This window comes from Bos indicus x Bos taurus, chromosome 14 (assembly GCF_003369695.1).
Source record: "Bos indicus x Bos taurus breed Angus x Brahman F1 hybrid chromosome 14, Bos_hybrid_MaternalHap_v2.0, whole genome shotgun sequence".
Lineage (NCBI taxonomy): Eukaryota > Metazoa > Chordata > Mammalia > Artiodactyla > Bovidae > Bos > Bos indicus x Bos taurus.
This window is the reverse complement of record NC_040089.1, coordinates 11,137,490-11,152,061: the sequence shown is the minus strand read 5'-3', so window position 1 is coordinate 11,152,061 and position 14,572 is coordinate 11,137,490. Positions and strand designations below refer to the sequence as shown.

The 14,572-nt window shown below is 39.2% G+C and overlaps 1 protein-coding gene across 1 annotated transcript; it reads left to right on the top strand.

The window, feature by feature from the left end:
- Positions 1 to 4,889: 4,889 nt before the first annotated feature.
- LOC113904508 (60S ribosomal protein L22-like 1) lies at positions 4,890 to 10,426 on the top strand. Its single transcript, XM_027561722.1, has 3 exons — positions 4,890 to 4,925; positions 6,096 to 6,331; positions 10,297 to 10,426. The coding sequence occupies exons 1-3, from the start codon at positions 4,890 to 4,892 to the stop codon at positions 10,424 to 10,426; spliced, it is 402 nt and encodes a 133-aa protein (XP_027417523.1).
- The last annotated feature ends 4,146 nt before the right edge of the window (positions 10,427 to 14,572 follow it).

The following is a 14,572-nucleotide window of genomic DNA, read 5'->3' as shown; positions in this document are numbered from 1 at the left end:
GTTTCTTAATGTGCGAAGTGCTGATCAGTGCTTTAACAGGAAAAGTACAAGAAGCGACTAGACCTAGACCTAGGCCCATGACCAGGAGTAACTAACCAAACTAGGAAACTTCAAAGGAGGCATTCCAGAAAGGAAGTCATATAAATAAATTCAATAAGGATGAGTAGGGGTTACAAAGCAAAAACTGGAAAAAGAAAATAGTAAATATTTTGCAGTCTATACAGTCCCTGTCACAACGGTTTCATTCTGTGCTGTAGTGCAAAATCAGCCATAGACAATATGTAATGGATGGGCATTGCTGCTGTTTGTTTAGTCACTAAGTTATGTCCGAGTCTTTGCGACCCCATGTACTGTAGGCCACCAGGCTCCTCTGTTCATGAGATTTCCCAGGAAAGAATACTGGAGTGGGTTGCCATTTCCTTCTCAAGAGTGGACGGGCATGGTTCTGCTTAAATACAACTTTATTACAAAAACAGACAGCAGGCAGTATTTCGTCCATAGGCTATAGTTTGCTGATCCCCAGTATAAAGAATACAAGAGGAAGTCAAGCATAGAGATTGAAAAATATTTGAAGGACATTTAGTTATTAAATTCACTCATTTAGCACATCTTCAAGGAATGTGTTCTATGTACTAGGAACTTCCCTAGATGCTCAGGACACAAAAGACAGAGTTCCTCTTCTGGTGATACCATAATACAGTGAATCAGAACCCTATATAACTGAGAATAGACTGAATAATAGCTTTGTAAGCTAAAAATCCTGAAATACATATAAATCACCATCATTGCGATAATTCAATGTCATATTCAGTATGATTACTTTATTTTGAGGCCTTTTGTAACACAATGTCAAGCGCATATTTACTGACCACTTGAATAGAAAGACATAAGTTGCTGAAAGTTCCAGGAAAACAAACCTAGTGTAGAATTTAAGACTAATGAGGTGGATGAAACTGGAGCCTATTATACAGAGTGAAGCAAGCCAGAAAGAAAAACACCAATACAGTATACTAACGCATATATATGGAATTTAGAAAGATGCTAACAATAACCCTGTGTACGAGACAGCAAAAGAGACATTGATATATAGAACAGTCTTATGGACTCTGTTGCAGAGGGAGGGGGTGGGAAGATTTGGGAGAATGGCATTGAAACATGTATAATATCATGTATGAAACGAGTTGCCAGTCCAGGTTCGATGCACGATACTGGATGCTTGGGGCAGGTGCACTGGGACGACCCAGAGGGATGGTATGGGGAGGGAGGAGGGAGGAGGGTTCAGGATGGGGAACACATGTATACCTGTGGTGGATTCATTTTGATATTTGGCAAAACTAATACAATTTGTAAAGTTTAAAAATAAAATAAAATTTAAAAATAAAAAAATTAAAAAAAAATTTTTTTTAAGAAAAATAAATAAAAAAGCTAAACTCTGGGGAAAAAAAAAAAGTCCCACACCAAGAACCTGCTAGTCCTATAAGTGATCTCCTCTGGCACTCACAATAGCTTTTCAAGGTGGTTCTTCTTGGTCCCACTTTACAGATGTGAAAATGTGGCCTAAAGAAATTTCATCTCTTCCTGGGTGCTAGGGAGTTGAGATTTAGACACTAAAGATGGTTGACTTGTCCTACCTCCAAACTGCCTATTTGGAGAAAAACATGGACAAAGCAGCAGGGAGTTGGACGCTGGAGTTTCATGGCAGGGGAGTAAGCAGAGAAGTTAAGATGAGTCTGTCAGAGGCCCACAGAGAACTCACGATAGTCCTGGGAACTGAAATCAAGCATCCTAATTGCCACTTCCTGCTTCTAATCACTTTCCCAAGAGAGCTGCCCCAGTGATTCCTGAGTGGAGGGAAGGCTGAGAGAATCTTTTAAATCCCAGCCCTTGTTATAAATTTAGACTTCAGGAGAGGAAAAGAAGAAAAAGAAGAAAAAAAAAAATGTTGGCTTAAGAAAGTAAAGTTTCCCACTCATCAGATCAAGGGCAGTAGACAGAGGAAAAGAACATAAATTCAGTCACTTTGCCTGCTGGCCCCAAGGCAGCAGAGCCCTAGTTTTCCCTGAAAGCTCAGCCACCCAACTTGGAGGGAATGCAGTCATGCCCAGAATTACGTAGCAACACAAGGCAGGCTTCTGTTTCTCCCTAATGAGTTGATTATATCCTGTCAGAAGAATCATAAGGCCATCAAATGTCAAGTCAATTTTCTCAAACATATTATTTTCATAGCAGCTGGGTCTGACTAAACTCTTGAAACAGAGCATCCTATTGTTACACTTTACTGGGAATGTTAAAGTGAAACTCAATTTAAAAAGAAAGAAAAAATCCTCACAGGACATATGATCCTGATTCATGCAAGTTTACAGTTCAGTATTCAGAGGCCGGTTTTATTAAGATGATTCGGTCACTTAGTTCATAATTAACAGATCATGACAGAGGAAATAAACGTGGGATGTGTTATCTGCCCATAAGAGCCATTTGCTCAGAAGGCAGGTGGGATGTGTCTTTAGCTACTGACTTGACTTACGAAAAGTTTTAAGGAGAAAATTTGAATTTTCAAGGTACTGCATTCTGATCCTTATATTACCAACACATGATCCTTTATGAAACTAGTTTATCACAATCTCGAAAGACACAGACATGATACTGAGATAAAATACTGGACTTGAGTCGCACAACTAGAGTTTCAGCCACTTATGTGCTGAATGGTCTTAAGTGAATTTATGAAATGAACACAGTAATAACTAAGTAAGAGCTGCTGAAGGAATTGAAAAGATACATGGCACACTGATGCAGAATAAATATTCAATGAATGGTAGCAATGAAAATGATGGCAGCAAGGATAATAATGACAAGTGGGAAAAGATAAAGAATTTGGTAAAACATGCATCCAGGGCCAGTCAGAGAGAGGGAGAAAGCTATGAAATGTGGAGCTAAATCAATAACACAGCCTCCAATTTACATTGACTGATGTTTGCATTGGACAAGGTCCTCATTCTATAACATCAAACATCACTATTAGGACATGTCTCCCTCCACCTAAATCCAACTATGAGCACCAAATTCTGTTGTAGATTTTCTATTTGGTTTTCAGTCATTTTTATTTTTTATACAATTTGCTGATGTGGCAGGCGAAATTCTGAAATGCCCCAGGAGACTTTTGGACCCTGGCATATTCATACTTCTTATTTAGTCACTCAAACACTAATATAGGTACTGCTGTGAAAGGGTTTTGCAGAGGTAATTAAGATCCCATATCAACTGACTTTATGACAAAGAAAAAATAAACTTTCAGTTGCTAAGGGGGAAAGTGGGAGAGGAATAAATTGGGAGACTGGAGTTGACATATACATACTACTACACCATGGCTGATTCATGTGAATGTATGGCAAAAACCACCACAATATTATAAAGTAATTAGCCTCCAATTAAAAAAAAAAAATAGATAACTGATAGGACCTACCGTAGAGCACAGGAAATTCTACTCAATACTGTAATGACATACATGGGAAAAGAATCTTACAAAGAATTGATATATGTATATGTATAACCGATTCACTTTGCTGTATACCAGAAAATAATGCAATGTTGTAAATCAACTATACTGCAATAAAATTTAAAAAAAAAGAAAGAAAGAGTATGAGGGTGGGCCTGACCTAAACACATGAGCCCTTTAGAAGCAGAGAGTTTTCTCCAGCTGACAGTAGAAAAGAAAGTCAGCAATTCAACCATGCAAATAAGTGGCCACACCATCACAGGCCTGCAAGGCAGGGGACCTGGGTTCAATCCCTAGGTTGGAAAGATCCCCCGGGAGAAGGAAAATGGCAACCCACTGCAGTGTTCTTGCCTGGAAAATCGCATGGACTGGGAGGAGCCTGGTGGGCTACAGTCCATAGGGTCACAAAGAGTCGGACACAATTGAGTGATTTTCACTCTCACTTTACTGACTTGAATATGGAAGGGGCTACCTGGCAAAGAATGTAAAAGGCTTTTAGAAGCTGAGAGCTGACAGTCATCAAGGGAACAGGAACCTGAGTTCTACAATTATTAAGAATTGAATTCTGCCAACAAGAATGAGATTAAAAGAGAGATTTTTTTCCTAGAGCATGAAGATGAAAATTCAATCCAGCTGACATCTTAATGTCTACCTTGTAGTACCCTGGGCAGAGAACCCAGACAGTTCATGCTGGACTTCTGACCTAGAGAACTAAGAGCTAATTAATGGGTATTATGTTAAGTCCACTGATTTTGTGGTAATTTGTCACACAGCAATATAAGACCAATGTAAGTGGTTTGACTTCTCAAAGTCAGAAGTTATTCTAAGTTCTCTGGCCTCTGAGCAAGACTTGTTTATTCATCCAAACTCAGATAAGGAAAGATTGACAGTAATAACACTAATCACTCAAGTTAGACGTGTATGAACATGCGCTCTGTCTCTCTCAGGCTTCATCTCAAAATATCAGAATAATTGAGACAAAGTAATTTGCTGAAGCAATTCAGCAAATGCCCCCAATTTCCTTTTTCCGGTAGACATGCCATAACTTCAATAAGTATTTATTGAACGATTACTGTATGCTGGGCTCTATGACAGACTGCAGGATGTAATTTTAGTAACAGAACCACAGATCTTCAAAGAGGTCACTGAACAGTAGGGGAAGCAGATAAGGGAAAGCCTAGTCCTAGAAATCAGGAAAGGCTTCCAAGGGCAAGCAATTGTTAAGCTGAAATCTGAAAAATTACTCACTCAAATGGATGTAAAGGGAAGCAAAGGTTTCCAGGAAGCAAGAGTACCATGTGCAGACTACCAAGAGTGATGGAAGCCGGAGTCCTCGGCAAGAAGCACACAGCATCCATCCTGGCTGAAACATGTCAGCAGTGTGGTGGGGTGGGGGATGGAGGTGAAGAAGGTGGCAGAGACCATTGGCACAGTGAGATTCTCCTAAGAAATGTGGAATTCTTCCCGAAGTCAAGAATAACCCCTGAAGATTGATAAGCAGATAAGCAACACTATCAGTCTCGCTTAAACCAAAAATTACCTTGCTAGAGTTTACAGAACAACAGCTTGAAAGGGACCACTCAGCACTGGAGACAATATACCATTGTGTCAATTCAAGTGAAGTTGACAAAGGATGGCGGCCTGAATTCAGGCAGTGCCAGGTGGATGTTAAAAATGGAGATTTGCAAATTATTGATTTTAGATTTTTCAAGTCTTGGTTAGATGTAGGAGGAGAGGGAACATGAAGTGAGATATCTGGTTTGGGAAATGGGCTGGGTAGAAATGCCAATCAATGAGCAGAGTACCCAGAGAAGATGATCATTTGCTTGGGGGTGGGTGGGATGGGGGAGGAGGTGGAAGGTGATGGGTTTGGTTTGGGACATGCTGGATTTTAGGTATTCATGGGAAACTGAAAAGGATATACAGAGGAGGGAGCTGGTTTATTTGGTAGCATCAGCTGTGACTCTAGAACCTGGTTTATGTGGATCGTAAATGCCAAAACATGAATTCCCTATCAGCATCATGTATTTCTTAATATTTTTTCTTAACTCTTCCTTCAGATAATCAAAGTTGTTTTAACTTCTAGAACGTGTGATCGATAAAAACTGAAATACCGCGTGTGCTGCCATCACAATCCGTCCTCTCCTTTCCTTTAAGGCGGATGCAAGTACATTTTAAGTGTTGTGAACACAGAAGTATTCAGAAATCCAAAAGTCTGAGAAAGCATTGATCAATGTGTAGGACACAGTTTCCTTTTATTAAACCTAATTTCTTCAATGTGTTAATAAGGACACCTATTACTCATATTGTGAAATTTAAATAGGGGAGATTAAAGATAAGTAGCAGAATCAAGTCCACTCTAGAAAACAAATGATCTCATTAAAGAAGCGCTTATTTGTGTCTGCCTTCTTATAAAAATAATAGCAACATCATTCCATGGTGACTAGTAAAATAGGAACTGATAGGGAACATCTTCCATTAGAGATATTCTAATTAGGTTTTATTTTACATAGTTATTTACTGAACAAATATTATAATTTGAAGTAGTTAGTAAACAATGACAGGTGTAGTCAGAATATAATTGGCGCTCTGATCATGCAAGCAAGCCTTCAAGGTGGCGCGAAAGAAAGACAAGAAGCCTAAGTCAACCTGGAAGTTTAATTTAGATCTTACTCATCCAGTAGAAGATAGAATTTTTGATTCTGGAAATTTTCAACAGTTTCTGCAGGAAAGGGTTAAAGTGAATGGAAACACTGGAAAACTTCGGAATGTTGTTCACACTAAAAGCTTCAAGAATAAAATCGTGGTCATTTCTAAGAAATGGTATTTGAAGTATCTTGGCTGAAAGGAGCTACTCCACGTTCAAGGTCAGGAGGGGTGGTGGTGAGGAGATACCCCTCCTCCAAGGTAAGGAGCAGCAGCTGCACTTTGCTGGAGAAGTCGTGAAGAGATAACCCACGTCCAAGGTAAGAGAAACCCAAATAAGACAGTAAGTGTTGCAAGAGGGCATCAGAGGGCAGACAGACTGAAACCACAATCACAGAAAACTAGCCAATCTGATCACATGGACCACAGCCTGGTCTAACTGAATGAAACTAAGCCATGTCCGTGGGGCCACCCAAGACAGACGGGTCATGATGGAGAGGTCTGACAGAATGTGGTCCACTGGAGAAGGGAATGGCCAACCACTTCAGTATTCTTGCCTTGAGAACCCGATGAACAGTATGAAAAGGCAAAATAATAGGATACTGAAAGAGGAACTCCCCAGGTCAGTAGGTGCCCAATATGCTACTGGAGATCAGTGGAGAAATAACTCCAGAAAGAATGAAGGGATGGAGCCAAAGCAAAAACAATACCCAGCTGTGGATGTGATTGGTGATAGAAGCAAGGTCCAATGCTGTAAAGAGCAATATTGCATAGGAACATGGAATGTTAGGTCCATGAATCAAGGCAAATCGGAAGTGGTCAAACAGGAAATGGCAAGAGTGAATGTCAACATTCTAGGAATCAGTGAACTAAAATGGACTGGAATGGGTGAATTTAACTCAGATGACCATTATATCTACTACTGCAGGCAGGAATCCCTTAGAAGAAATGGAGTAGCCATCATGGTCAACAAAAGAGTCTGTAATGCAGTACTTGGATGCAATCTCAAAAATGACAGAATGATCTCTATTCATTTCCAAGGCAAACCATTCAATATCACAGTGATCAAGTCTATGCCCCAACCAGTAATGCTGAAGAAGCTGAAGTTGAATGGTTCTATGAAGACCTCCAAGACCTTTTAGAACTAACACCCAAAAAAGATGTCCTTTTCATTATAGGGAACTGGAATGCAAAAGTAGGAAGTCAAGAAACACCTGGAGTAACAGGCAAATTTGGCCTTGGAATACGGAATGAAGCAGGGCAAAAGCTAATAGAGTTTTGCCAATAGAACGCACTGGTCATAGCAAACACCCTCTTCCAGTGACACAAGAGAAGACTCTACACATGGACATCACCAGATGGTCAACACTGAAATCAGATTGATTATATTCTTTGCAGCCAAAGATGGAGAAGCTCTCTACAGTCAGCAAAAATAAGACCAGGAGATGACTGTGGCTCAGATCATGAACTCCTTATTGCCAAATTCAGACTTAAATTGAAGAAAGTAGGGAAAACCACTACACCATTCAGGTATGAGCTAAATCAAATCCCTTATGATTATACAGTGGAAGTGAGAAATAGATTTAAGGGACTAGATCTGATAGATAGAGTGCCTGATGAACTATGGACTGAGGTTCGTGACATTGTACAGGAGACAGGGATCAAGACCATGGAAAAGAAATGCAAAAAAGCAAAATGGCTGTCTGGGGAGGCCTTACAAATAGCTGTGAAAAGAAGAAAAGCAAAAAGCAAAGGAGAAAAGGAAAGATATAAGCATCTGAATGCAGAGTTCCAAAGAATAGCAAGAAGAGATAAGAAAGCCTTCCTCAAGATCAATACAAAGAAATAGAGGAAAACAGAATGGGAAAGACTAGAGATCTCTTCAAGAAAATTAGAGATACCAAGGGAACATTTCATGCAAAGATGGGCTAGATAAAGGACAGAAATGGTATGGAACTAATAGAAGCAGAAGATATTAAGAAGAGGTGGCAAGAATACACAGAAAAACTGTACAAAAAAGATCTTCACGACCCAGATAATCACGATGGTGTGATCACTCACCTAGAGCCAGACATCCTAGAATGTGAAGTCAAGTGGGCCTTAGAAAGCATCACTATGAACAAAGCTAGTGGAGGTGATGGAATTCCAGTGGAGCTATTTCAAATCCTGAAAGATGATGCTGTGAAAGTGCTGCACTCAATATACCAGAAAATTTGGAAAACTCAGCAGTGGCCATGGGACTGAAAAAGGTCAGTTTCATTCCAATCCCAAAGAAAGGCAATGCCAAAGAATGCTCAAACTACCGCACAATTGCACTCATCTCACATGCTAGTAAAGTAATGCTCAAAATTCTCCAAGCCAGGCTTCAGCAATACGTGAACTGTGAACTTCCAGATGTTCAAGGTGGTTTTAGAAAAGGCAGAGGAACCAGACATCAAATTGCCAACATCTGCTGGATCATGGAAAAAACAAGAGAGTTCCAGAAAAACATCTGTTTCTGCTTTATTGACTATGCCAAAGCCTTTGACTGTGTGGATCACAATAAACTGTGGAAAATTCTGAAAGAGATGGGAATACCAGACCACCTGACCTGCCTCTTGAGAAACCTATATGCAGGTCAGGAAACAACAGTTAGAACTGGACATGGAACAACAGACTGGTTCCAAATAGGAAAAGAGTACATCAAGGCTGTATATTGTCACCCTGCTTGTTTAACTTATATGCAGAGTACATCATGAGAAACACTGGGCTGGAAGAAGCACAAGCTGGAGTCAAGATTGCTGGGAGAAATATCAATAAGCTCAGATATGCAGATGACACCACCCTTATGGCAGAAAGTGAAGAGGAACTCAAAAGCCTCTTGATGAGAGTGAAAGAGAAGAGTGAAAAAGTTGGCTTAAAGCTCAACATTCAGAAAACTAAGATCATGGCATCTGGTCCCATCACTTCATGGGAAATAGATGGGGAAACAGTGGAAACAGTGTCAGACTTTATTTTTGGGGGCTCCAAAATCACTGCAGATGGTGATTGGAGCCATGAAATTAAAAGACACTTACTCCTTGAAAAGAAAGTTAAGACAAACCTAGATAGCCTATTCAAAAGCAGAGATACTACTTTGCCAACAAAGGTCCATCTAGTCAAGGCTATGGTTTTACCAGTAGTCATGTATGGATGTGAGAATTGGACTGTGAAGAAGGCTGAGCACCAAAGAATTGATGCTTTTGAACTGTGGTGTTGGAGAAGACTCTTGAGAGTCCCTTGGACTGCAAGGAGATCCAACCAGTCCATTCTTTTTTTTTTTTTTTTTTTTTGCATTTTTAAATTTTTTTTTTTATTTTTAAACTTTACATAATTGTATTAGCTTTGCCAAATATCAAAATGAATCCATCACAGGTATACATGTGCTCCCCATCCTGAACCCTCCTCCCTCCTCCCTCCCCATACCATCCCTCTGGGTCATCCCAGTGCACTAGCCCCAAGCATCCAGTATCATGCATTGAACCTGGACTGGCATCTTGTTTCATATATGATATTTTACATGTTTCAATGCCATTCTCCCAAATCATCCCACCCTCTCCCTCTCCCACAGAGTCCATAAGACTGTTCCATACATCAGTGTCACTTTTGCTCTCTCATACACAGGGTTATTGTTATCATCTTTCTAAATTCCATATATATGCATTAGTATACTGTATTGGTGTTTTTCCTTCTGTCTTACTTCACTCTGTATAATAGGCTCCAGTTTCATCCACCTCATTAGAACTGATTCAAATGAATTCTTTTTAATGGCTGAGTAATACTCCATTGTGTAAATGTACCACAGCTTTCTTATCCATTCATCTGCTGATGTCCATTCTAAAGGAGATCAGTCCTGGGTGTTCTTTGGAAGGAATGATGCTGAGGCTGAAACTCCAGTACTTTGGCCACCTCATGGGAAGAGTTGACTCATTGGAAAAGACTCTGATGCTGGGAGGGATTGGGGGCAGGAGGAGAAGGGGATGACAGAGGATGAGATGGCTGGATAGCATCACCAACCTGATGGATGTGAGTTTGAATGAACTCCGGGAGTTGGTGATGGACAGGGAGGCCTGGTGTGCTGCAATTCATGGGGTCGCAAAGAGTTGGACACGACTGAGCGACTGAACTGAACTGAACTGAACCAAGAGTTACCTTAAAAAGAACAGTCTTCTTGATTGGCTTCATGTGGTTGCATCTGACAAGGAGACCTACGGGCTTTGTTACTTCCAGATTAGTCAAGATGAAGGTGAATCTGAGTCTGAGGACTAGATGAAGCCATCCTTTATAGGGCTTTGCTTGCTAATAAAACAAATCAATCATACAAAAGAAAGAAACATCTTGAAATGGACCTTTAGCTTATCAGTGAATAAAAAACATTACTCTGTATGTTAAGCATTCATCTCTTTTATTTAAGTGTATGTTGTTTATATGGTGCTGGCTTTCCTTTAATACTTTTTAAAATTTTTATTGGTGTAGTTGACTTACAATGTTGTGTTAGTTTCAGTTGTACAGCAAAGTGAATGAGTTATACATATATCCACTTGTCCTTTTGTCATACAGACCATTACAGAGTATTGAGTAGGGCTCTCTGTGCTACACAGCAGGTTTTATTTATCTGTTTTATGTATGCTAAGTCACTTCAGTCGTGTCTGACACTTTGCACGACAGTGGACTATAGCCCGCCAGGCTTCTCTGTCCATGGGATTCTCCAGGCAAGAATACTGGAGTGGGTCGCCATTTCCTACTGTTTTATGTATAGTAATATGTATATGTCAGTATCAATCTCCCAATGTATTCGTCTCTCCTGTATCCCCTGGTAATCATAAGTTTTCTACATCCAACTTCAGTTTTGTAAATAAGCTAGTGGAATTTCTTTCAGGATTTCTGTAATGTACTGATATTACAAATGTCTTTAAGTTAAAGTATATAGAAAACTATAAAACACTGGTGAAAGAAATCAAAGAGGACACTAATAGATGGAGAAATATACCATGTTCATGGATCAGAAGAATCAATATAGTGAAAATGAGTATACTACCCAAAGCAATTTATAGATTCAATGCAATCCCTATCAAGCTACCAACAGTATTCTTCACAGAGCTAGAACAAATAATTTCACAATTTGTATGGAAATATAAAAAACCTCTAATAGCCAAAGCAATCTTGAGAAAGAAGAATGGAACTGGAAGAATCAACCTGCCTGACTTCAGGCTCTACTACAAAGCCACAGTTATCAAGACAGTATGGTTCTGGCACAAAGACAGAAATATAGATCAATGGAACAAAATAGAAAGCCCAGAGATAAATCCACGCACATATGGACACCTTATCTTTGACAAAGGAGGCAAGAATATACAATGGATTAAAGACAATCTCTTTAACAAGTGGTGCTGGGAAATCTGGTCAACCACTTGTAAAAGAATGAAACTAGACCACTTTCTAACACCATACACAAAAATAAACTCAAAATGGATTAAAGATCTAAATGTAAGATCAGAAACTATAAAACTCCTAGAGGAGAACATAGGCAAAACACTCTCTGACATACATCGCAGCAGGATCCTCTATGACCCACCTCACAGAATATTGGAAATAAAATCAAAAATAAACAAATGGGACCTAATTAACCTTAAAAGCTTCTGCACATCAAAGGAAACTATCAGCAAGGTGAAAAGGCAGCCTTCAGAATGGGAGAAAATAATAGCAAATGAAGCAACTGACAAACAACTAATCTCAAAAATATACAAGCAACTCCTACAGCTCAACTCCAGAAAAATAAATGACCCAATCAAAACATGGGCCAAAGAACTAAATAGACATTTCTCTAAAGAAGACATACAGATGGCTAACAAACACATGAAAAGATGCTCAACATCACTCATTATCAGAGAAATGCAAATCAAAACCACTATCAGGTACCATTTCACACCAGTCAGAATGGCTGCTATCCAAAAGTCTACAAATAATAAATGCTGGAGAGGGTGTGGAGAAAAGGGAACCCTCTTACACTGTTGGTGGGAATGCAAACTAGTACAGCCACTATGGAGAACAGTGTGGAGATTCCTTAAAAAACTGGAAATAGAACTGCCTTATGATCCAGCAATCCCACTGCTGGGCATACACACTGAGGAAACCAGAAGGGAAAGAGACATGTGTACCCCAATGTTCATCGCAGCACTGTTTATAATAGCCAGGACATGGAAGCAACCTAGATGCCCATCAGCAGATGAATGGATAAGAAAGATGTGGTACATATACACAATGGAGTATTACTCAGCCATTAAAAAGAATACATTTAAATCAGTTCTAATGAGGTGGATGAAACTGGAGCCTATTATACAGAGTGAAGTAACCCAGAAGGAAAAACACCAATACAGTATACTAACGCATATATATGGAATTTAGAAAGATGCTAACAATAACCCTGTGTACGAGACAGCAAAAGAGACACTGATGTATAGAACAGTCTTATGGACTCTGTGGGAGAGGGAAAGGGTGGGAAGATTTGGGAGAATGACATTGAAACATGTAAAATATCATGTAAGAATCGAGTTGCCAGTCCAGGTTCGATGCACGATACTGGATGCTTGGGGCTAGTGCACAGGGATGACCCAGAGGGATGGTATGGGGAGGGAGGAGGGGGGAGGGTTCAGGATGGGGAACACATGTATACCTGTGGCGGATTCATTTTGATATTTGGCAAAACTAATACAATTATGTAAAGTTTAAAAATAAAATAAAATTTAAAAAAAATAATAAAGTATATAGCAAAAAAAATGAAGCTCAAATTTGGAGATAACTATATAATAAAATATTTAAATTCTGTCAGAAAAAAGAATATCATTGGCGATAAAATCTTGAATATTAGGGTGAAACAGACTTGGGTTTGCATTTTAGTTACAATATTTATGACATATGGAAACCTGCATGAGTTTTATATTCTTTCTACATAGTGGTTTTTCTCACCTCAGAATTAGGAGAATACTAAAATTCATACAGCTGACATCAGCATTGTTTGAAATAATATGTGGAAAGATCTTTACTCATAGAAAGAACTTTTGAAAGTGGCACATTCACTTGATAAATATTGGCCACTTATCCTTTTTATCATCTTATATTAATTCCCTTTACGAAGGGCTTCTGACATCTGTTATTATCCTCTTTAGTTACCATTCTATAATTCTATACCACCAAACTTATATACATGGAGATTAAACATTTGCAGTCCAAATAGAAAATAAAGTAGAAAAAATATTATGTAACATTTTTAATTGATCAGCCCTATATTCCAAATTGTTCTTTTTTAATTGTATCTTTATTTTTTAATCTTTTTTATTATCTTTATATTTATCTACAAAACTCTAGGTGTGAAACTGGATTTTAAACAGAACTCATCTTTCTATCTCAAGTCATATTGAACCACTCTAATATGATAGACATCCACATGAACCACCTTATGTCTGTATGTTTGTATGTTGTTGTTGTTCAGTCACCCAGTCGTGTCCAACTCTTTGTGACCCCAAGTCTCAGTGACCCCATGGACTGCAGCACTCCAGGCTTCCCTATCCTTCACCATCTCCCGGAGTTTGCTCAAACTCACGTCCATTGAGCCGGTGATGCCATCCAACCATCTCATCCTTTGTCATCCCCTTCTCCTTTTGCCTTCAATCTTTCCCAGCATCAGGGTCTTTTCCAATGAGTTGGCTCTTCGCATCAGATAGCCAAAGTATTGGAGCTTCAACTTCAGCATCAGCCTTTCCAATGAATATTCAGGGTTAATTTCCTTTAGGACCAACTGGTTTGATCTTTTGCAGTCCAAGCAACTCTCAAGAGTCTTCTCTAACACCATAGTTCAAAAAGCACCAATTGTTCAGTGTTCACCCTTCTTCATGGTCCAATTCTCACACTCATACATGACTACTGGAAAAACCATAGCTTTGACTACACAGAACTTTGTCAGAAAAGTGATGTCTCTGCTGTTTAATATGCTCTCTAGGTTTGTCATAACTTTTCATCCAAGGAGCAAGTGTCTTTTAATTTCATGGCCACAGTCACTGTCCACAATGATTTTGGAGCCCAGTAAAATTAAGTCTGTCTCTGTTTCCATTGTTTTCCCATCTATTTGCCATGAAGTGACAGGACCGGATGCCATGATCTTGGTTTTTTGAATGTTGAATTTTAAGCCAGCTTTTTCACTCTCCCCTTTCACCCTTATCAAGAGGCTCTTTAGTTCTTCTTCGCTTTCTGCCATAAGGGTGGTGTCATCTGCATATCTGAGGTTATTGATATTTCTTCTGGCAATCTTGATTTCAGTTTGTGCTTCATCCAGCTCAGCATTTTACATTATGTACTCTATATATAAGTTAAATAAGCAGGGTGACAACATACAGCCCTGATGTACCCCTTTCCTAATTT